Source organism: Salvelinus fontinalis, chromosome 5 (genome assembly GCF_029448725.1).
Source record: "Salvelinus fontinalis isolate EN_2023a chromosome 5, ASM2944872v1, whole genome shotgun sequence".
Classification (NCBI taxonomy): Eukaryota; Metazoa; Chordata; class Actinopteri; order Salmoniformes; family Salmonidae; genus Salvelinus; species Salvelinus fontinalis.
Window position 1 is genome coordinate 9,041,996 of NC_074669.1, and position 24,150 is coordinate 9,066,145.

Consider the following 24,150-nt stretch of genomic DNA (forward strand, 5'->3'; position numbering starts at 1 on the left):
GTGTATACAAAACGATTTCCAACGATCCTCTGACTTGTATCTGTATTATCTGTGTATAACCAGTGTATTACTGACCTGCTGATACAGACAGGACCATTTCTGGGCCAGTGGTGTGGAAGGAAGGAGTAGGGTTGGAATAGGTAGGACTAATACAGGTCTAGGCTGATAATAGATCATTCTTGAACAGAGATGTGATAATCACAAAATAGAGGATATTTCTTGAAGTCATAATTGGTTTGTGATTAGTGCCTGTGCCTAATGAGAAATTATACAAGTAAACACAACCTGTTAACCCAGAACAAAAATTTTGTGTAATTTGGTCAGATCCAGTGTGTTCGTGAGAGATTAGTAAACACACAATGCATTTCTTTGAGGCTCTCTTTTATTACCATGATGTATCTGTAAGTATACAATACACTAATCATGGTTATTAAACACAAATGCCTTGGATTTACTACAGGTTAATCAACATAAACAAGACATTGGAATTAGGATGCCAAGCTGATGGCTGAAATGAACCAACCTGGGTATCAAAACAATCCATTGACCTACTTCTCTCTTCTAGTTAGGATTAGGGTCAGAGTTCTCCCCAAAAGTCCTTACTGACCTCAACCCTGTCACTCAATGGCTGCGTTTACACAGGCAGTCAAATTCAGATTTTTTTTTTCTCCACCAAATGTTTTCTTGACCAATCACATTAGATCTTTTAACACCAGATCTTTTTCAGAGCTAGTCTGATTGGTCAAAAGACACTCAGAACTGGTCCCTTAAATTTTAGCTATCACTTATAGCTACCATTTCATCAACATAGTTTTTTCTCTCTTAATAACTCATCTTCATTCAATAATAGAATCAAAGCATAATTTTGTGCATGTAGTTCAGATCAAATAATCAAGGTGGACACTTGTAGGCATGTCGTTGAACCAAAAACAAAGCCTGAGGGATCAACCTTGCCTACATTTCTCTATTCAATGTGCACTTATGGTCTACGGCCCTGTGTTTTCAGCTATCGTCAGTGTTGTAAAGTACTTAAGTAAAAATAATTTAAAGTACTACTTACTCTAAGTTGTTATTTTGGGTATCTGTACTTTACTATTTATATTTTTTAATACCTTTACTTCAATACATTCCTAAACAAAATAATATTTTTACTCAATACATTTTCCCTGACATCCAAAAGTATATGTTACATTTTGAATCCTAGCAGGACAGGAAAATTGTCCAATTCACACACTTATCAAGAGAACATTCCTGGTCATCCCTACTGCATCTCATCTGGAGGACTCACTAAACACAAATGCTTTGTTTGTAAACGATGTCTGAGTGTTGGAGTGTGTCCGACTATCCGTAAATTAAAACAGGAAAATGGTGGCATCTGGTTTGCTTAATATAAGGAATTAGAAATTATTAATAATTTTACGTTTGATACTTAAGTATATTTAAAACCAAATACTTTTAGACTATTATTCAAGTAGTATTTTACTTGGTGACTTTCACTCGAGTAATTTTCTATTAAGGTATTTTTACTAAAGTATGATGTCTGGGTACTTTTTCCAACACTGCTATCATGTAACATGACCAAGATTTGAACCTTTATTTGAAGCCTTTTACAGAAATGAGAATTACACCAAAAAAAAAAACAATGGTCTGAGGATGCTGCTGCGCTAATTTACATAAAAAGAAAAGGGGACAGTTTTAAAAAAAGGTTACAATCCAGGTCATGTGACATGATTGCCCAAAACACAGGACCCTATGACATCATGACTTGGCATGTTAAGACCCTGCTTTAACCGATGAAATACTCAGCAGACAGGGCTATCAAGAACACATATCAAAACCATATTAGCCGTACCATTGGTAGACAATAAAACAAGTCCTTTACTAACATGACAGCATGCAACAAGGAAACATAGATCTTTATGATGATACAGGAACCCTTTGTGTTTAAAGGAAAATATTGATTTGAACATAAAAGATTAAGTGCTTTGAGTCATAAAATGACATTGAGAAAAGCTCTAAATGGACTGTAACCAAATAGTGAAGGGAGTTGGTATTTTTTCTACTCTTCATTGTAGTTATGAAGTATCTTCTCAACTAGTATTTTATGTATAGAAACATACACAATATAAGTCATCATTGAACAATCAAAAAGGCACCCTGGCCTGTACTTAAAGAAAATCACAATGGCAAGGAGTGAAATCCAATAGAATTTCATATAAACATAAAATGTCTCCCAAGTCATGTCTGTCTTTGAAAACATTCATGAAGTCAAATGTGATGCGCTCACAACGTCATAATCTTCTATGGAGACATTACAGAGAATACAGCTACCACAACAAATCACTCTTCTCTTCTGCAAGAACATCTGATTATCCTGTGTGTTCATTCATTGTGATGCTCAACATTATAGGAACAAAGGCTACGATGTCAGCACTGCAGAAGAGGAAGCAGACATGTTAGGATTTAGACGTGAGCTTCAGCATTATGTCTAAGGACAAAAAGTGGAAAGTAACATGTACACACACATACAAATCCATCAATGTAATTGATTACATCATCTCCCTGATATCGGAGTCATTAATTACAGAGCTGCTGATTTTATCATATCAAAATAATCTCTGGCCTGTTGTGCCACTGGACATCTAGTCTATTCAGGCTGATTAAAAAGTCTGAAGACACACCTCTGTCTCTCATTATTTATTACAACCAATTAATATGTAGCCACAGAAAATAAATAACATTTTGCCTGACACGAACTACTCATTCCCCCTAAATAAATGATAAGCAGTCCAGTTAACGCCACAAAGTAGCTAATCCATACATACAGAGAAAGAGACCGACAAAAGAGAGAAAGAGCGAGTGTTTGAGCATTTGAGAAAGAGATTATATTTTATTAACGATTAAACACCTCCATGGGGGCATAATCATGAGATGCTTCGCAGACATGGGACCAGAATCACATGAAGCAAATCTTTACTAGAACCCTCTCTGCCTCTCTCACCAGAGCCTCCCAGGACCAATCCAGAGCTTAAAAGGACAAGCAGTTCAGGGGCAAAGAATGGATTTTTCTGCATCATTGTCCTGTTTTCTGCTAAGGGGGGCTTCCATGTCTCTAAGAACACACTCCAGTCTTCAACTTTCCCTCTTGTATCACAAGACATGACAGTAGTCTTCTGCCCCGTTTCTCCCCACCTTGCCCTCCTCTCCATTCAGTGGAGTACCCCTGTCATCCAGATTAGTCCCAGAACTGATATTTGAACTCTGACCTAATGAACTCATGAGTGTCCCTTAGCAGTCCCTTAGAAGTTCAGAGCCATCTGTACATGTGGGCACTGCTTTGGCAGCCGCTTCTGAAAGACAGAAATAAAGACGGTCATTTTTACATAACATTATTCACCATTAGCTGATGGCATAACGTCAGCTGATCTTCCTGTAAATTGCATTGGTACTCTCTTTATAAAGCCATTATGCAAAACACAACCATCATTACATGAATAGAAAATGTATTTCCACATCTCTCCTCTACAAAATAGAAATTATTGATTGAGGAACAATCTTCTGAGGAATGTGGCTATTTGTCTTGATTGTTTTTGTACTGATCTGATTTTGATAAAATTTTGTCTCATGAATTGTATGTGCAGGGCTCCCTGTTTAAATAAAGGTAAAATAGAAAATTAAATAAAAACCCGATTGACCTCCCCCAGTGAACCCTCCTCAAAAGGTCAAATGGGAGGGGGGGCTTATATTTGTTCTGTTTCACATGTACAAGTGTGTGGTGTGAAATAGTTTTTTTTGCATATCCAACTCCCCGAGACACCCTTGGAGAGTTGGGTCATGGCTAGGGATCAACCATTATTGACAGCGACCCTGGAGCAATTAAATCAAATAAAATGGTATTTGTCACATGCGCCAAATAAAACAGGTGTAGACCTTACAGTGAAACACTTACTTACAAGCCCTTAACCAAAAATGCAGTTAAGAATAAAAAATAAAAAAAGAGATAAGAAAAACAAATAATTAAAGAGCAGCAGTAAATAACAATAAGCGGGGCTATATACAGGAGGTACAGGTACAGAGTCAATGTCAATGTGCAGGGGCACCGGTGTCGAGGTAATTGAGGTAATATGTACATGTAGGTAGAGTTATTAGTGACTACGCATAGATAATAACAGAGTAGCAGCAGCGTTCCGGGGAGGGGGGGGCAATGCAAATAGTCTGGGTAACCATTTGATTAGCTGTTCAGGAGTCTTATGGCTTGGGGGTAGAAGCTATTTAGGAGCCTCTTGGACCTGGACTTCGCGCTCCGGTACCGCTTGCCGTGCGGTAGCAGAGAGAACAGTCTATGACTAGAGTGGCTGGGGTCTTTGACAATCTTTAGGGCCTTCCTCTGACACTGCCTGGTATAGAGGTCCTGGATAACAGTAACCTTGGCCCTGGTGACGTACTGGGCTGTACGCACTACCCTCTGTAGTGCCTTGCGGTCGGAGGCCGCAAACAACGAACAACAACAAAATAGCATGGTTGGTTAAGAGCTGATAACACTGCAGCCCTACCCTCCTGCGCCAAATAGGGTTAAATGCCTTGCTCAAGGGCAGATCAAACGATAGTTTGAATCCCAGAGCAGACTAAGTGAACGATCAACCTTTCGGTTCCTGGCCCAACACAAACCGCTAGGCTACCTGTTGCCCTCGGCAAGACTACCTGCCCACCCCCATGACCCCTGACCTCTGTCCTTCCTCTCCTGGGTCTCCTCGGCGGCCGTCTTGTCAGCTCTGAAGAAGATCCGAGCGCTGCTCAAGGAGAAGTGAAGCAGTTCAAACTCCTATAGGAGACAACAGAGAGGGGGCATTACTGATTGATTGGTTGGAGTGATTATTTCAGTGTCAACACACAAAGCTGCCAAGCTCATATTCCCCTCCGCTCTTTTTGCAGCAGTAGGTAGGATACCCATTCCCCATAATCACTGGCCCAGGATCAGATATTGTCAAACCCCCATGATGGTCAAGGCTAGGACTTGACGTTGAATAATCTAATTCTAGATCAGAGGTCAGTGGTCAGCCATGTACCTGCAGGTAGATGTCCAGTCTCTTCTGGGTGAGGTTCATTGTCTGCAGGAGCTTCTCATCCTGACTGGTGGCCTGGACATTCTGCTCCTTCACCACAGCACTCATCTCCTTCATGTACTTCTCCCTGACTGCCTGGAACCAGTGGAGGGAGTCAAACTCCAAGTACTGGTCCAGCAGCTTAAGGATGTAGGCCACACCTGTAGCAGGAGAGTGGAGAGGAGAGGGAGGAGTAGGAGGGAGAGGGAGGTGTAGGAAGGAGAGGGAGCGGTAGGAGGGATAGGAGGGAGAAAGGAGAGAGGAGAGGGAGGGGTAGGAAGGAGAGGGAGGGGTAGGAGGGAGAGGGTGGAGGAGGGTATGAGGGAGGAAGGAGAAAGAGCAGAGGAGAAGAGGGGAGAGGGAGGGGTAGGAGGGAGAGGGTGGAGGAGGGTACGAGGGAGGAAGGAGAAAGAGCAGAGGAGAAGAGGGGAGAGGGAGGAGAGGGAGGGGTAGGAGGGAGAGGGTGGAGGAGGGTATGAGGGAGGAAGGAGAAAGAGCAGAGGAGAAGAGGAAGGGAGAGAGACGAGGTGAGAGTGAGATAACAACGATCAGTGAAAATCATCAACAGCTAATGTGAAAGTTCTATCCTATCCTACTACATACAGTGATCTGTGAAAGATCATACCACACTGACTCACCCATGGCAAAGCCATCGTCTGTGAAGGCTGCCCCTCCTTTGTTCTTCTTGTTGAGTTTCTCCTTGCAGCCGATGGAGTGCTCCACAAAATTCACCGTCTGAAGGAGAAAAGGAAAGGTTGTATAAGAGAAGGTATCTGCTGCTTCAGAACAGAAAGTTAGATGGACAGGGAGAGAGAATGAGAGATAAACAGATACACATAAACGAGAGAAGGATATATTCCAAAAGAGAGGAGTTGACAAACTAAGAGAGAAGGATGGACAGACTGCTCAGAGATGGGTGAATGCCTGAAAGACAGAGAAGAAGTGCTCAGACATGAGTGGGTGAAAGAGATGAATAGAGAGATGCGTGAAAGGACACACCAGAGGAGGTACGATCATGTAGAAGTTTCTCAGGTGCATGTTCTTGATGCTGCGGAACTCGGGGGCGAACACTCCCACCAGCATCTTGAAGTACTCTGTCCCCTCGGCAGAGTTACTGGTCAGATCCCCCAGCACAGAGTCCAGCAGGCTGAGAGGAAGACACATTCAGAAGAGATAAGAATACTTTAGCCCATAGAGAGCAATTGTTTTGGTTAAAGCTGTGTGAATTGAAATACATCATCAGGTGCACACAAGCATACCTGGCAGCTTTCTGGGTCTCCTCTGAAAGCCCCTCCTCCTTCACCAGCTCCTCAAAGTTCACTATATCCTCCAGGTCAGGGACAAACCTGTGAAACACACAATACACAAGTGGGTTTATGGTTCACCATTTACTATTGAACTAGGTTACCCACAACCCCCTTTACAGTACTACATCTCCAAAAACAACATTACCCACAACCCTTACAGCACTAAATCTCCAAGCTTGGAACAAACCTGGGTAACACAGTGTACAACATTCCATATCTTAAAGTGTTACAACGTACTATCAATGCCCTGTGTCTGGTACCTGATGGCGCTGCTGCAACAGTGGAGTCCACCAGAGCGGATCATGCGAACGTAGCCCATGGCATTACCGATCTGGCTAATGAGCTGTCTAAACTGGTCCAGGTAACTCTGCCCGTCTGGGGTGATGCCAAGCTTCCTGATGCCACGGTTAAACTTCTCTGCCCTCTCAAACGGGTACTAGATCAAACATAACACAGACATACAGACATGGCAATACAGTCAGAGGACATGTCAGACCGGGAGCAACACTCCTGTTTGTTTTTAAAACCGGAGCCTTTTGTGACTAGTTCTTCTATTTCCTACAAGCTAAAGGGAAAGACCGGTCATAAATGTATGACTTCACAACAGGTTTTTCCACACAACTGAAGAGGTGAAGTGAGCCCCGTTACCTTCTGGTCTGACTGGTCTTTGGTCTCCCTGAAGAAGCGGATGTCTTTGATGAGTCTGGACTTTATGTGCTCGTCGTACATGAACTGACTGAAGATGTAGAACTTCTTCCTCAGGAACTGGTAGGTGAAGTTGACCGTGGTGTTCATGATGCCCGTGCCGTGGGTGCGGATGGAGTTGGCGATGTGGCGGATGTTGATGGTGTTTAGGTGCTTGTTGTTGCTTGTCTTCTCAATGAAGATCTGAGGGACAGACAGACGGGTGAGACAGACCGGTGAGACAGACAGAACAGGTAGGAGAGAGAGACAGATCTTACCTGGTTGTTGAGGTTGTAGAGATAGCGGGATACAAACACATGGATGTTCCTCATGATCTCCAACACGTCCAGTCCCTGGACAAAGCAAAAGGACACTTAGGCCAGGATTCAGTCAAATAGCACTGTGTCAACTATTCGCCATTGTTAGATTCTGGGTTAAACTTGGAACATTGTTATACTCAGCAGTATAGTATCTGACGAGTGAAAGAGAGTGGTTTTTACATCAGAAGTTAATGGTTATCTGTAGGAGCCAGATGGCTTTGGAATGTGTTGGGTGGACGGGGGGAAGTCACAGGTTTGCTATAGAGGATACGGGTGGAGATCTTTGGATAAGGCATCAAGGGGGTTGAGGTCAGGTCAGATCCCCTTAAGGGAGAAACAATGGTTTATTACCCTATCACTTTGTCTTCCTGTCGAACCATAAAATATGTAAGGATTGGAGAGAAGGAGAAGTGCCTAAATAAGAGGAATATACTTGTTTTGATGGAAACATGTTTTGTCTGAATGCAGCTGTATTGACCCTCTGGGAAGATTTAAACTTGGTTAAGCTTTCATAATGTCCGTTGAGTGTTTTAGAACCTAAAACCATTTAAAAGGTAATTTCCGATTGAGCCGACATAGCCTAGGTAGCTTTTACCATGAACACAGTCTCCGGCGAATGCGTTAAAAAGGTGCATAGCCGGAAAAGCCGCTCGGATTGAATCCTGGCCTCAGCAGACTTCCTCGACTGACTGACACACACACACTGCACACACCTGTTCTAGGGTCTGGCTGGGTAGATGTGCTTCTGTCATCATGAGTCCGTAGCGCTGTGTTGCCAGGTTCCTCATCTCGCTGTAGGTGGCCCAGTCATGCAGAGCCACTGTGGTTAGGTTATAGAACGTCTTATCCAGGTAGTGAGTCACGTAGGCTGTGAGGACGACACACACACGGTGAGACATACTCTGAGACAAAGACACACAAATATGCATAGAATAGACTGAACACACATCTTGGTAAAGGACTTGCAAAACCCCGCAAACACACCATAGTCCTGTATCCCAGGGGCCCACCCAGTGCAGTGCGTAGCTACCTTTAATGTGTATGAAGCGGTTGAAGAAGCGGATGGGTTTGAGGTAGAAGAAGTGGGCCATGTCCTTCATGCCCACCTTGAAGGGGTTCCTGTCGTCCAGCTTCAGGTGTGTGTGGACAGACAGACGCAGGTCCTTCTCTATCTCTTTACACAGCTTGTCCAACAGATGCTGAGAGGAGAAAGGGATGAAGGGAGGGAGGAGGAGGGTGAGATTTATACAGGGGATATACAGGACCAGTCAAAAGTTTGGACACACCTACTCATTTAAGGGTATTTCTTAATTTTTACTATTTTCTACATTGTATAATAATAGTGAAGACATCAAAACTATGAAATACCACATATGGAATCATTTAGTAACCAAAAAATCAAAAAAAGTTAGACAAGTTAAATAAATCAAAATATATTTTATATTATTCAAAGAAGCCACACTTTGCCTTGATGACAGCTTTCCACCATCAAGCAACTATGATGAAACTGGCTCTCATGAGGACCGCCACAGGAAAGGAAGACCCAGAGTTACCTCTGCTGCAGAGGATACGTTCATTAGAATAACTGCACCTCAGATTGCAGCCCAAATAAATGGTTCAAGTAACAGGCACATCTCAACATCACCTGTTCAGAGGAGACTGTGAATCAGGGCTTCATGGTCGAATTCCTGCAAAGAAAGCACTACTAAAGGACACCGATAAGAAGAAGAGACTTGCTTGGGCCAAGAAACACGCCCAATGCACATTGGACCTTAGGAAATCTGTCCTTTGGTCTGAAGAGTCCAAATTTGAGATTTTTGGTTCCAACTGCTGTGTCTTTGTGAGATGCAGAGTAGGTGAACGGATGATCTCCGCATGTGTGGTTCCCACCGTGAAGCATGGAGGAGGTGTGACGCTGTGATGGTGACAATGTCTGTGATTTATTTCGAATTCAAGGCACACTTAACCAACATGGCTACCACAGCATTCTGCAGCGATACGCCATCCCATCTGGATTGCGTTTAGTGGGACTATCATTTGTTTTCAGCAGGATAATGACCCAAAACACACCTCCAGGCTGTGTAAGGGCAATTTGACCAAAGAGAGTGACTGAGTGCTCCAAAATCACCCAACCTCAACCCAATTGAGATGGTTTAGGATGAGTTGGACCGCAGAGTGAAGGAAAAGCAGCCAACAAGTGCCCAGCATATATGAGAACTCCTTCAATACTGTTGGAAAAGCATTCCAGGTGACTACCTCATGAAGCTGGTTGAGAGAATGTCAAGAGTGTGCAAAGCTGTCATCAAGGCAAAGGGTGGCTACTTTGAAGAATCTCAAATATAAACTATATTTTGATTTGTTTAACACTTTTTTTGGTTTCTACATGATTCATGTTTTATTTCATAGTTTTTATGTATTCACTATTATTCTACAATGCATAAAATAGTAAAAAATAAATAAAGAAAAACAGGAATGAGTAGGTGTGTCCAAACTTTTGACTGGTACTGTATAATTAATTAATTAATATATATATATACACAGTGGCAAGAAAAAGTATGTGATCCCTTCGGAATTACCTGGATTTCTGCATAAATTGGCCATAAAATTTGATCTGATCTTCATCTAAGTCACAACAATAGGCAAACACAGTGTGCTTAAACTAATAACAACCAAATTATGGTATTTTTCTTGTCTATATTGAATACATAATTTAAACATTCACAGTGCAGATTGGAAAGACCCCCAGGCTAATGACTTCTCAAAAAGGTAATTGGTGTCAGTAGTCAACTAACCTGGAGTCCAATCAATGAGACGACATTGGAGATGTTGGCTAGAGCTGCCTTGCCCTATAAAAAACACTCGCAAAATTTGAATTTGAGTTTGTCTGATGTGAACCATGCCTCGAACAAAAGAGATCTCAGAAGACCTAAGATGAAGAATTGTTGACTTGCAAAAAGCTGGAAAAGGTTACAAAAGTATCTCTAAAATCCTTGATGTTCATCAGTCCATGGTAAGACAAATTGTAATATAAATGGAGAAAGTTCAACACTGTTGCTACTCTCCCTAGGAGTGGCCGTCCTGCAAAGATGACAGCAAGAGCACAATGCAGAATGCTCAATGAGGTAAAGACGAATCCTAGTGTCAGCTAAAGACTTACAGAAATCTCTGGAAGATGGAAACATCTCTTTTGGCGAGTCTACGATACGTAAAACACTAAACAAGAATGGTGTTCATGGGAGGACACCACAGAAGAAGCCACTGATGTACAAAAAAAGGCACAGCACAGCAAAATCAAAACCTCATCCCAACTGTAAAGTATGGTGGAGGGAGCATCATGGTTTGGAGCTGCTTTGCTGCCTCAGGGCCTGGACAGCTTGCTATCATTGACGGAAAAATGAATTCTGAAGTTTATCAAGACATTTTGCAGGAGAATGTAAGGCTCTCTGTCGGTGAATTGAAGCAACCCGATTGAGATGCTGTGGCATGACCTCGAGAGCGGTTCACACCAGACATCCCAAGAATATTGCTGAACTGAAACAGTTTTGTAAAGAGGACTGGTCCAAAATTCCTCTTGACTGTTGTGCAGGTCTGTTCTGTAACTACAGAACACGTTTGGATGAGGTTATTGCTGCCAAAGGAGGGTCAACCAGTTATTAAATCCAAGGGTTCACATACTTTTCCACCCTACACTGTGAATGTTTACACTGTGTGTTCAATGAAGACATGAAAACGTATAATTGTTTGTGTTATTAGTTTAAGCAGACTGTGTTTGTCTATTGTTGTGACTTAGATGAAGATCAGATCACATTTTATGCAGAAATCCAGGTAATTCCAAAGGGTTCACATACACAGTGGCAAGAAAAATTGTGTGTGTGTGTATGTGTATGTACAGTGAGGCAAAAAAGTATTTAGTCAGCCACCAATTGTACAAGTTCTCCCACTTAAAGATGAGAGGCCTGTAATTTTCATCATAGACAGACTATGACAGACAAAATGAGAAAAAAAATCCAGAAAATCACACTGTAGGATTTTTAATGAATTTATTTGCAAATTATGGTGGAAAATAAGTATTTGGTCAATAACAAAAGTTTATCTCAATACTTTGTTATATACCCTTTGTTGGCAATGACAGAGGTCAAACGTATTCTGTAAGTCTTCACAAGGTTCACACACTGTTGCTGGTATTTTGGCCCATTCCTCCATGCAGATCTCCTCTAGAGCAGTGATGTTTTGGGTCTGTTGCTGGGCAACATGGACTTTCAACTCCCTCCAAAGATTTTCTATGGGGTTGAGATCTGGAGACTTGCTAGGCCACTCCAGGACCTTGAAATGCTTCTTACGAAGCCACTCCTTCGTTGCCCGGGCGGTGTGTTTGGGATCATTGTCATGCTGAAAGACCCAGCCACGTTTCATCTTCAATGCCCTTGCTGATGGAAGGAAGTTTTCACTCAAAATCTCACGATACATGGCCCCATTCATTCTTTCCTTTACACGGATCAGTCGTCCTGGTCCCTCTGCAGAAAGGTTTGAGTCCCTGGCGGCGTAGTGTGTTACTGATGGTAGGCTTTGTTACTTTGGTCCCAGCTCTCTGTAGGTCATTCACTAGGTCCCCCCGTGTGGTTCTGGGATTTTTGCTCACCGTTCTTGTGATCATTTTGACCCCACGGGGTGAGATTTTGCGTGGAGCCCCAGATCGAGGGAGATTATCAGTGGTCTTGTATGTCTTCCATTTCCTAATAATTGCTCCCACAGTTGATTTCTTCAAACCAAGCTGCTTACCTATTGCAGATTCAGTCTTCCCAGCCTGGTACAGGTCTACAATTTTGTTTCTGGTGTCCTTTGACAGCTCTTTGGTCTTGGCCATAGTGGAGTTTGGAGTGTGACTGTTTGAGGTTGTGGATAGGTGTCTTTTATACTGATAACAAGTTCAAACAGGTGCCATTAATACAGGTAACGAGTAGAGGACAGAGGAGCGTCTTAAAGAAGAAGTTACAGGTCTGTGAGAGACAGAAATCGTGCTTGTTTGTAGGTGACTAAATACTTATTTTCCACCATAATTTTCAAATAAATTCATTAATGTGATTTTCTGGATTTTTCCCCCTAATTTTGTCTGTCATAGTTGAAGTGTACCTATGATGAAAATTACAGGCCTCTCTCATCTTTTTAAGTGGGAGAACTTGCACAATTGGTGGCTGACTAAATACTTTTTTGCCCCACTGTATATATATCTTTTTTAATGCTACCCTAAGCAACCCCATCTCACCTCTCAGCTGCTTCTCCCTCCCTCCTCACCTCATTGAACACCTCCATGATCTCTGTGTCGTAGCTCTCCAGTAGCTGGTCACATGACTCCATGTGTTTGGCGTGAAGCATGGTGGGTACGCTGTCCCTCAGGGCGCTGAACATGTACTGCACGAGCCAATCATAAACAGTCACGGGTAGGAGTGACAGCAGGACCGGTGAAACATATCCAATGACCAGGACAAGGGACAGCCAAGGGGACCAATCAATGCATCAAAAGCGACAACAGGAACCAATGAGAAGCAGAACAGCGAGCTACATATTGGTAGAGAAGTGCTGGCAGTTGATCTTGTTTATGGATAGTATGTTATGAAAGTGAGAGTAAGGATATCGCTTGAAGCTGAGAGAATAGAGGTGTGTTCAGTGCTTACATGTATCCGTGCAGCATCTACAGCGTGGTCATACACATCATCCAGATATATGGGAAATACAGCTCTGTGCCAGTACAGGAAACTACAGTCACACTGGACCTTCACCCTGATCAGAGAACAGTGATATATTACATACCGGTACATTACATTCATATACTTACATTTATCAAAAAATGTAGGTTTCAGGTGTTTTTCCTGGGTTTTTAGTTTGCTTAAATAGGACCTAACACAAGTCTTCAGTTCTATAGCTAATGCCTAGGCTTTACCGGGCAGTGTGTTCCCCTCACCTCTCCTTGAGCTCACTGATCAGGTCCAGCTTCTTTAGCACCAACTGCAGCGGGAGCAGCTCCTCGTCTTTGAAGGTTTTCTTGAATAATTTGTAGGAAGTTACCATCGCAACATAACCTTCAGTTCACGTAAATATTTTCACCAAATTCCCAGTTGGACGATTCTTTGATTTTCTGCTTATTCCCTCCTGATTCTAGGAATATTCCAACTGGGATTCTTGGAAAACCTGGAAAATTACCAGAATTTTTCAACCCTAGGCAGAAGAAACTTGAATAATGGTCATACCATCTGTGTTCCCACACTGAGGGCCAGGGAGACCACTAGGCGGCGCTCTTTAGTGCTGGGCCCATTGAGAGCGTTCTCTGCCATCACCAGAGAGGACAGCACATCCAGACGCTGCTCGCTGTACTTCTTGTCAGAGATCACCCTTTTCTACGGAAAGAAACATATTCAAACTGATGGGAGAAATTATAGAAATGTGTTTCTTTGTCAGATGTGAATATGAGGTGTATAAATGTTGCATTTCTGTAATCCCCTGGGTGTAAATTGAATTTCCCTACACAAAAAAGATACTTAATTGAGATGAGAGTAGTGTTACCTTAGCGGTGCCAATGGAGTTGAGGGCCTGGGACTGCAGGTGCTGGGTTATGTGGGAGACAGAGTCAGCCACCACCATGGACCGCCTGTGGAACGTGTGCTCCACTGCCTGACCAGGGAGGAAGTGACATCACACCTCTTTAAACAGCTGTGTTTGATACATTCACAATGTTTTATCTACAATTATTTATCATAATGCACAACAAATTAGCACACACACCTTGAGCAGCTCGACCAGTCTGCAGAGGGCTTTGACGGAGGCCTTGGTCATGGGTCTCTGCATGGACATGTACAGGTTCATGGTAGTCTTGATGATGGTGCCGATACTGTAGGCATACAGGATACCCTGCAGGGGAGACATGGAAAATAATATATGACATAAAATCATCCCCCTGGTACGTTTGAGCAGTTTCTGAAAGGTTAGTTAATAAAGTCAGTCCACACCTGCACAAAGACGTTACACCTGCTACTGAGGTCCTCTGACAGCTTGTCGGTGCGCTGCTCCTTTGACGAGATGGCCTCCATTTTCATCATCCAGGACGTCACAAACACATAGTAAGACTGAACATCCCTGACAGGGAGAGATAAATCATACATGTACATTACCAGTTAAAAGTAACTAATTCAAGGGTTTTTCTTTATTTTACTATTTTCTACATTGTAGAATAAAAGTGAAAACATCAAAACTATGAAATAACACATATGGAATTAGGAAGTAACCAACATTTTTTTTATTATATAAAAAATAAAACGTGTTCAACAAATCAAAATATATTTCATATTTTTGATTCTTCAAAGAAGCCACCCTTTGCCTTGATGACAGCTTTGCACACTCTTGACATTCTCTCAACCAGCTTCATGAGGTAGTCACCTCAAATGCTTTTCCAACAGTCTTGAAGTAGTTCCCAACATATGCTGAGCACTTGTTGGCTGCTTTTCCTTCACTCTGCGGTCCAACTCATCCCAAACCATCTCAATTGGGTTGAGGTCGGGTGATTGTGGAGGCCAGGTCATCTGATGCAGCACTCCATCACTCTCCTTCTTGTTCAAATAGCCCTTACACAGTCTGGAGGTTTGTGTTGGGTCATTGTCCTGTAGAAAAACAAATGATCATCCCACTAAGCGCAAACCAGATGGGATGGCGTATTACTGCAGAATGCTGTGGTAGCCATGCTGGTTAAGTGTGCCTTCAATTCTAAATAAATCACAGACAGTGTCACCAGCAAAGCACTCCAAGACCATCACACATCCTCCTCCATGCTTCACGGTGGGAACCACACATGCAGAGATCATCCATTCACCTACTCTGCGTCTCACAAAGACACGGCGTTTGGAAACAAAAATCTAAAATTTGGACTCATCAGAACAAAGGACAGATTTCCTGCGATCTAATGTCCATTGCTCGTGTTTCTTAGCCCAAGCAAGTCTATTCTTATCATGTGTCCTTTAGAAGTGGTTTCTTTGCAGCAATTCGACCATGAAGCCCTGATTCACACGGTCTCCTCTGAACAGTTGATGTTGATATTGATATGTGTCTGTTACTTGAACTCTGTGAAGCATTATTTGGGCTGCAATCTGATGTGCAGTTAATTGCCGATTTCTGAGGCTGGTAACTCTAATGAACTTGTCCTCTGCAGCAAATCAAACTTTATTTGTCACGTGCGCTGAACACAACAAGTGTAGACCTTACCGTGAAATGCTTACTTACAAGCTCTTAACCAACAGTGCAGTTCAAGAAAGAAGGTAACTCAAGCACAGGTAACTCTGGGACTTCCTTTCCTGTGGCGGTCCTCATGAGAGCCAGTTTCATCATAGGGCTTGATGGTTTTTGCGACTGCACTTGAAGAAACTTTCAAAGTTCTTGAAATTTTCCGGATTGACTGACCTTCATGTCTTAAAGTAATGGACTGTCGTTTCTCTTTGCTTATTTGAGCAGTTCTTGCCATGGACTTGGTCTTTTACCAAATAGGGCTATCTTCTGTATACCCCCACTACCTTGTCACAAAACAACTGATTGGCTCAAATGCATTAAGGAAAGAAATTCCACAAATGTACTTTTAACAAGGCACACCTGTTAATTGAAATGCATTACAGGTGACTACCTCATGAAGCTGGATGAGAGAATGCCAAGAGTGTGCAAAGCTGTCATCAAGGAAAAGGGTGGCTACTTTGAAGAATCTCACATATAAAAAAAGATTTCGATTTGTTTAAAACTTTTTTTGATTACTACATGATTCCGTATGTGTTACTTCATAGTTTTGATGTCTTCACTATTATTCCACGATGTAGAAATTAGACAAAATAAAGAAAAACCCTGGAATGAGTAGGTGTGTTTAAACTTTTGACTGGTACTGTATATGTTAACTCAGAAGACACAGGAAACAAACTATGACTCCCCTCATGCTCAACTGTAATCCAGGGGTTAAAGCGAAACAAATCGTGTAAATGTGATGGATTGACTGATGGACCTACTTGGTGAGAGTCTGTGCTCTCTGCTGCAGATATGCGTCTCTCTGTGCTCTAACGCTCTGAACACTCTTCTTGTCCATAAGCTTGGCTGCAGCCGGGACCTTGGCCATGAGGAAGGTGTCAGGGAACCAGATGATGTTAGACGTTAGAGTCACTGCAGGCACCTGGGGGGAGAGGAGAAGGGAGAGGGATGGAGAGAGGGAGAGAAGGGAGAGAGGAGGAGAGGATGAGAAGGGAGAGAGAGTGAGAGGGAGAGGATGAGAAGGTAGAGAGAGAAGGGAGCGAGAGGGAGAAGGGAGCGAGAGAAGGGAGCGAGAGGATGAGAAGGGAGAGAGAAAAGATGTGAGAGGGAGAGAAAGGGGAGAGGATTGAGAAGGGTTAAACCACCGCACTCCCACAACATAAATATACTAAACAAAAATAAAACACAACATGCAACAATTTCAAAGGTTTTACTGAGTTACAGTTCATATAAGGAAATCAGTTAATAGAAGTCAAATCATTAGGCCCTAGTCTATGGATTTCACATGACTGTGAATACAGATATGGATCAGAAAACCAGTCCAGGATGTTGATTGTGGCCTGTGGAATGTTGTCCCACTCCTCTTCAATGGCTATGCGAAGTTGCTGGATATTGGCGGGAACTGGAACACTCTGTCGTACATGTCGATCCAGAGCATCCCCAACATGGTCAATGGGTAACATGTCTGGTGAGTATGCAGGCCATGGAAGAACTGGGACATTTTCAGCTTCCAGGAATTATGTAAAGATCCTTGCGACATGGGGCTGTGCATTATCATGCTGAAACATGAGTTGATAGCGGCGGATGACTGGCACAACAATGGGCCTCAGGATCTCGACACGGTATATCTATGCATTCAAATGGCCCCAGATAAAATGCAATTGTGTTCGTTGTCCGTAGCTGATGCCTGCCCATACCATAACCCCACCGACTCCATGGGGCACTCTGTTCACAACGTTGACATCAGGAAACCGCTCACCCACACGACTCCGTACACACTGTCTGCTATCTGTGAAGATGCACACTTCTCCAGTGTGCCAGTGGCCATCAAAGGTGAGCATTTGCCCACTGAACGTTACGACGCCGAACTGTAGTCAGGTCAAGACTCTGGTGAGGACAACGAGAATGCAGATGAGTTTCCCCGAGACGGATGTGCAAACCCACAGTTCAGCTGTCTGGGTGGCTCGACCAACCCGCAGGTGAAGAAGCCGGATGTGGTGGTCCTGGGCTGGTGTAGTTTCACAGTCTGCAGTTGTGAATGTAATGTAAATGTAACCTTTATTTAACAAGGCAAGTCAGTTAACAACAAATTATTATTTACAATGATGGCCTACAAGGGAACGGTGGGTTAACTGCCTTGTTCAGGGGCAGAACGACAGATTTTACCTTGTCAGTTCGGGGAATCGATCCAGCAACCTTTCGGTTCCTGGCCCAACACTCTAACCACTAGGCTACCTGCCGCGACATTCCTGCAGTCAGCATACCAATTACACACTCCCTCAAAACATCTGTGGCAAAATGTCAAATTGGCTTTTTAATTGTGCCCAGCACAAGGTGCACCTGTATAACGATCAAGCTGTTTAATCAGCTTCTTGATATGCCACACCGGTCAGGTGGATAGATTATCTTGGCAAAAGAGAAATGCTCACCAACAGGGATGTAAACAAATTTGTGCAGAATAATTTGAGAGAAATAAGCTTTTTGTGCATATGGAACATTTCTAGGATATTTTACATCAGCTCATGAAACATGGGACCAACACTTTAAATGTTGCATTTATATTTTAGTTCAGTGTAGAAAGAGGGGGAATCTAATCGTAACTACTATGATGGGTTGCTAATATGTCTATGTTGCGTTTATATTTTTGTTCAATGTATGTTCACACACAAATACAACTACAGAACCTGAAGTCAAACACACACCTTTTTGCAGATGTCTAGCAGGGCTTTGTAGAGCTTCTTGTCGACAGTTCTGAAGATGTGAAAGTGAAGAACGTAAAGTCCACAGACCCCAGCATACTTATCCCTCTGGTCTATCTCTGAGGGCTCACCTAAAACAGACCCCAGACACACAAACTAACTAAATATACACATCAGATTTCAAGCTTCATTTTCTGTCCAGTAAACAACGCTGAAATGTGTTGGACCAAAGAGACTGACCGATCTTTGACTCCACGTTGGTGAATATGGTGCGGATGTTGAGGGCAAACTCTTCAGCAAAGGCACTGTTTTTAGAGACTGACACTCCCTCTCCTGGGTCGTCAAACCTCTGCTCCACACACGCCTGGCCAACACACACAGACAGATGGGTGAGTTCAGGAGTAGTAGTAGTACCCCCTTTCAGCAAGGTGTTCAGAAACAAAATCTGAAACCTTCATGCATATTCAAATCAAATTTTATTTGTCACATGCACCGAATACAACCGGTTTAGACCTTACAGTGAAATGCGTACTTACAAGCCCTTAACCAACAATGCAGTTTAAAGAAAAATAGGTATTAATTAAAAATAGCAGTAGCGAGGCTATATACAAGGGGTACCGGTACAGAGTCAATGTGCGGGGGGAACAGGTTAGTCAAGGTAATATGTACATGTAGGCATTTTGAATGAGACCCAAGTCACCTTTACCAGGAAGTGATGTCACCAACATGAAACCACTGAAGGGCGTACCCACCTGGAATATCATGCCGTCCAGCAGCTGTCCCTCTAGCTTCAAAAGCAGCTTCTCAAACGGCTTCAGCTTCTCCTCTGGGATGGCAAACTTCCCAGGGTTATGATGCACTGACTTCAGTAACCTAGGAAGGAAGAGAGACTAAATAAATATATCTCCTTTATCTTTCTGTATATCATCATGCATCTGTGTGTTTGTACCTCTTGTACATCTTCCAGTGGTCTTTCAGGGTGCCGTGATTCTCCATGATCTCATCCAGAGTGAGCAGAACCACCAACAGCTCCCCCAGGTGCTCATACACTGTCTGAAAATGAACTCCGGACGACTCAATGATTTTTGTGACTCCCCTGAAAGATCAATAACAGTAAAAAATAAAGCTCCAGTAAATGTGTGTGTCTGCATGGGGGTGCATGTGTGTGTGTGTGTGTGTCTGCATGGGTGAGTGTGTGAGTGTCTGCATGGGTAAGTGTGTATGTGCCCGTGTGTGTCTGTATGGGGGTGCATATGTGCTTGTCCAGTGGCTGGCCAGCGCACACATGATATTTGGTTCTGGGTGCCAAGATGAGTCCATGTCTTACTTGTTGCTGTTGTAGAGCGCCGCCAGCTGATGGACAACGTTGACCACCACCTCAAAGCACCGCGACACAAAACAGGACAGCTCCTACAGCAGAGAATGAGGAAAAGAAATTGAGAGATAAAGGGAGGGACATTCCTAGAACTACAATAAATCTCCCCTGGGTAATTCCTCAGTTTTACTCTCTCACTACTGACCTGAAAGAAGGAGATGAACCGGCCCATCTGAACCTGTGACTCTCCTTCAACCACACAGCTGTCTGACACTGGAACACACACACAGTTAGATAGACAAAAAATAACAATAATTCAATAAAGCTACATAAATCACAGATGATTACCTCCTTCACCATAGTACAGCAAGCCGTTGTAAAACTTGATTTCCCCCTACAGAGGGAGACAAAGGCATATACAATACAGTAAGTTGTATACATCAAAAACTGTTGCAATGACTCGCTGCCATTCCTGAAATAGTTACATGTGCAAACAACACACACAGTGTGCAATTAAAGTTGAACAAGACCTTTTATCAATGAAGAAACATCAAGCTTACCTCATACTTCAGCTTTTTAACCTCACTGCAGAGGGCTGCATACACTGTAATGACTTTGTTCAGAACCTGTGGAGAGCAAAGACCAAAGGAATATCAACTGCACACTTGTACATTTGAGTTGCAACCTTAGACCCGTTCCCTTCTTAGTAAAATTGCAAGACTTCATTATGATCTCTTGGATCACAGCCAGCAAATTCATAGCATCGTGCTGCTAGGGATTTACAATACTCCCCTAACAAAATAACATACATGAAACAAATATATTTCTGGCTTAATTAACTATTATTACAGTTTCATAATTAAAATGTCTGAGGAAAGTTTATCTTGGCTTCATTTACCTTGTTGTCAGTTTTAATCAGTTCCAACAATGAGGACTGTTCATATGGGAGAAGCTGAAAGAGGAAGAGGATTGAAAAATTGTTTTGTTTCATGTCCCCATAGAATCCACATAGAAGAATGGAGAATGGACAGTCCAATCAAAATCCATGCTCTATGATTTATCGATAGAGCTGTCTGTTCTATTCATTCTATTATGGAGATCACCATCACTGAAGGTCACTTAATTCTCAGTCAACATGATCCCCAAGTCATGACACTGACTGCAGCCAAAACACGAGCACTGGAAAACTGGCCCAGATTCAGTTCCAGCAGGACAATGTCTCTGGAAAGTTAACCTGAGTGAATGTCAGGATGAGAGGGGGAGAGATACCTTCAGGGCTATGGGGTCCAGGGTGAAGTCCCACACGTCTCCTATGGAGTCGTCGAGAGCGTCCTCAATGCCTTTCAGCTGAGAGGTGTACTCCTCCAGAAACTTCCCATAGTTCTTCTGCTGCACCTCCGTATGGATCTCTGGAGGGACAAACAGACAAGACATGATCATAAGATTAGCAGTACAGCAATGTAAATCCGGAAGAAAGAGGATACACTTTGAATGCATTAGCTTTTAAGTTACAGCACTACTGTGATGCCTGTACTGTAGCCTCCTGTCAACTCAACTGTCAATCATATGAATGAATTGTTAGCTGATGCGGAGGTGAGAGTTATGTGTCTAAGTTAGCTAGCTACGTGGCTAACAGAATTGGTCGTTATTGCTTTTTTAATGGGTCAAACGTGCACTGTATCTTTCCTGAAAATCTAGCTGTGTGAGGCAATGGTTACCTAGATAATGAATTCAACATGACAGCCATGACGGCCTGTTGCTGGCCAGTATTGTGCAACAACAACACTAGGATTAACAAGACGTTTAAACCAACCATCGAAAAATATAATAAATTAACTAGCTAACTTCTGACATTTGACAGGCGCTTTAACATTATCGTCTGGTAAGAAAAAAACCCCATTGCGGCTCAGGCAAAGCGAAGCTGGGCCAGACAACTTGCTAACGTAGATCACTAGCCACTCAAGCTAATTTGCCTGGCTTCAAGCCCATGAGAATTTCACCGGCAAGCAAATCATACTTTTCTATTCGGATAGTTAAAAAGCTAACTAAAAGTTACTTACTCGTAGACCCATCATCAAATCGATCGAATTCCCAGTCAGGAGAAATCGCTTCCACCGCCATCGCAGTGCGATTGCTCCACTAATGTTAGCGGTAACCGTTGGAGAAAGTGAACGTGAATCCCATGATTTGCCCCATGACTTCAGGGTGTTTATGGGTAATGTAGTTTTTACAAAATACTGTACAGGCGCAGAGTTTCTAAACCTGTACTGTCTTTGGTACAGGTGTGTTGGGGATACTACTCAAATTGATATACACTGTGGTTTATCATGGACAATTACATATCCATACAACAATGAGAAATATGTTTTTTTCCCCTAAATGTATATAGCCTATTTTATTGTGTCACGATCATACTTATTATTTAACACAATGGTATGAGAATATTAGGCCTACCAAAGATCCGTAGCCCCGGAGCGGTGGATGGGTAAAATCACTGGGGAAGCCAAGCCAAGCCAGTGAAAAAGCCATACTACAACCTATGTTGTGATATTTGCGTTGTTTGCTCTATAACCCATTTGTTCATACTCCACCGTGATATACAATAAGGCTGTGACAACAAAAAGGCAGGTGTCTACTAAGCTATATGGAATTGTTTTAACAAGGTCATACCAAGGATCATTTAGCTATTTAATAATTTTTTATTGTTTGATGAAACATTGAATTTGGCCTTACTGCTATTAGCCCATACAAACACATTGAATAACAGATTCACTACATGGAACAACAGATAGTCCCCCCAACAAATCAAATATTTATTTACATGTATTTAACCCTCCTGTTGTGTTCTGGTCGAATTGGACCAACTTACAAGTTTTCTCTCTGAAAAAATGTAGTTCATTTAATCTGATTGTCATAAGGTTTCATGACTTTGTCCACACAGAGCATCTGAACCCACAAAATACATTTGGATGATTTTCATAACATTTAGGGTGTTTTATTTAACTTTTGTACACCTGTGGTGTTCCCGGTCAAAAATGACCGGTCATTACAAATAAATGGGTGAGACTACAATTACTGTATAAAATGTACACGTGCATGTGTGTTTGAGCACACACACACACCTCACTCCCCTTCTTGGCTTCCATGACAACCCCCACGGGAACCTTTCCCCAATAGAATCTTTCCCCCACGGGAACCACACCTGTTGGCATTCTCACAAACAATCACAACATTGTTTCAATAATATATAGAACTTTTCTCGCAGCTCTGGTAAATCAAGCTTTTTTAGTTCTTGCTCACAATTCATTCTGTGGCAGCACAATGACCAAACGATATACTGTATGTGAGGCTCTTGATCATATCTTTGATCATGACACTGGTGAGGAGGAGAGAAGCCAGGAAACTGACAGTGAAGATGCTTTTCTCACAGCTCTGGTATACTCAAAAATGAGACATATGAGCTCAGGTCAATGAGGCCTACAGGCCATAAATAGCAAATAGAAGTTCAAAACTTGTAATGTTCACAAGAACTTAAGTTGATAAAAATATCTAACACAACATTAGGTGATAATATATGTATTATTATGGATATATAATCAGCTATAATAGGGCGGTCATTTTGGACTGGGAACACAGAATTAATTAACATGAAACTAACACAACAGGCGTGTTAAATCTTTATTTTTGGCACTAAACTATCTCCATATATACTCCCATAATTTTTTTCAACTGGTATAGGGGAACCTTCAGACATGTCTTCTGGGGCATCCTAGAGCAAAACAACCGACACGTAGATGTTCATGAGAGACTCATCTTTCCAGAGACACGTACAAACTAATAGTTTGTAGGCCAATCCGTTGGGATACTTCAGACGTTTTAGTGAGAAGACAGATTTGATTTTGGCTCAAGGTCTGACACTGCTCTAGCTCTGCCACCTTTCACCCCAGGTGCGGAAGTGCAACATCGGCGGATGCGGTGTATTGAGACGCATCAATCTTTATTTTAAATTGACGGATTCTGATGTGGATTTTTTTATTATGCAAATTACATTTCTGCGGGGCCACGGAAATCGACTCCAAGGGGATTTATTATTAACCACTGGTAACTCCTCTCATGACTTTGTCTGTCATAACAGCATTGCCTACACCAGGTGGCATGCTTTTATTTTGAAACAACATCACCATGTGGAAGGAGAACTGTGTGTGTGTGTCTGTGTGCAAGAATACCCCCTCCTGGACATTATGGGCATGTGCATCTTGGTTGTTTATTTGTTTGGTGGCTCAGAGAAGCCTAGCCCCTGCCCATCCTCACCTCTCTCCCCCCTCACGTCAGAGACCGATAGATTGTGGCCTCTAACAATAATTTAGTAGCCATGCACCTCCCCCTTGTGCTAAGTTCTGTTTCTAGATTCCTATTGGTCAGTTAGCCCGATCCATGCTCTTACAAGGGTATAAA

General features: G+C 42.6%; 1 protein-coding gene across 1 annotated transcript; it reads right to left on the reverse strand.

Moving 5' to 3' along the window:
• Positions 1-364: 364 nt before the first annotated feature.
• On the reverse strand, positions 365-21,881 carry washc4 (WASH complex subunit 4). Its single transcript, XM_055922297.1, has 30 exons — positions 21,756-21,881; positions 20,965-21,104; positions 20,594-20,647; positions 20,256-20,321; positions 20,044-20,089; positions 19,901-19,968; positions 19,708-19,790; positions 19,330-19,476; positions 19,133-19,253; positions 18,621-18,744; positions 18,384-18,511; positions 16,443-16,603; positions 14,415-14,541; positions 14,191-14,316; positions 13,972-14,079; positions 13,659-13,805; positions 13,373-13,452; positions 13,086-13,191; positions 12,706-12,822; positions 8,444-8,612; positions 8,127-8,281; positions 7,372-7,446; positions 7,058-7,297; positions 6,670-6,845; positions 6,362-6,448; positions 6,102-6,249; positions 5,741-5,837; positions 5,067-5,263; positions 4,726-4,822; positions 365-3,350 (listed from the first exon to the last, which is right to left on the reverse strand). The coding sequence occupies exons 1-30, from the start codon at positions 21,814-21,816 to the stop codon at positions 3,289-3,291; spliced, it is 3,513 nt and encodes a 1,170-aa protein (XP_055778272.1). The 5' UTR covers positions 21,817-21,881; the 3' UTR covers positions 365-3,288.
• Between the last annotated feature and the right edge of the window lie 2,269 nt (positions 21,882-24,150).

Bases quoted from the DNA above. Each gene is read 5' to 3' on its own strand.
- washc4 (XM_055922297.1), bottom strand. From the start codon at position 21,816: ATGGCGGTGGAAGCGATTTCTCCTGACTGGGAATTCGATCGATTTGAT. The intron at 14,317-14,414 runs GTGTGGACTGAC...TCTCCCCTGCAG, and splicing joins GGTGTAACGTCTTTGTGCAG to GGTATCCTGTATGCCTACAG. The intron at 8,613-12,705 runs GTGAGGAGGGAG...TTCTCCTCTCAG, and splicing joins TCATGGAGGTGTTCAATGAG to CATCTGTTGGACAAGCTGTG.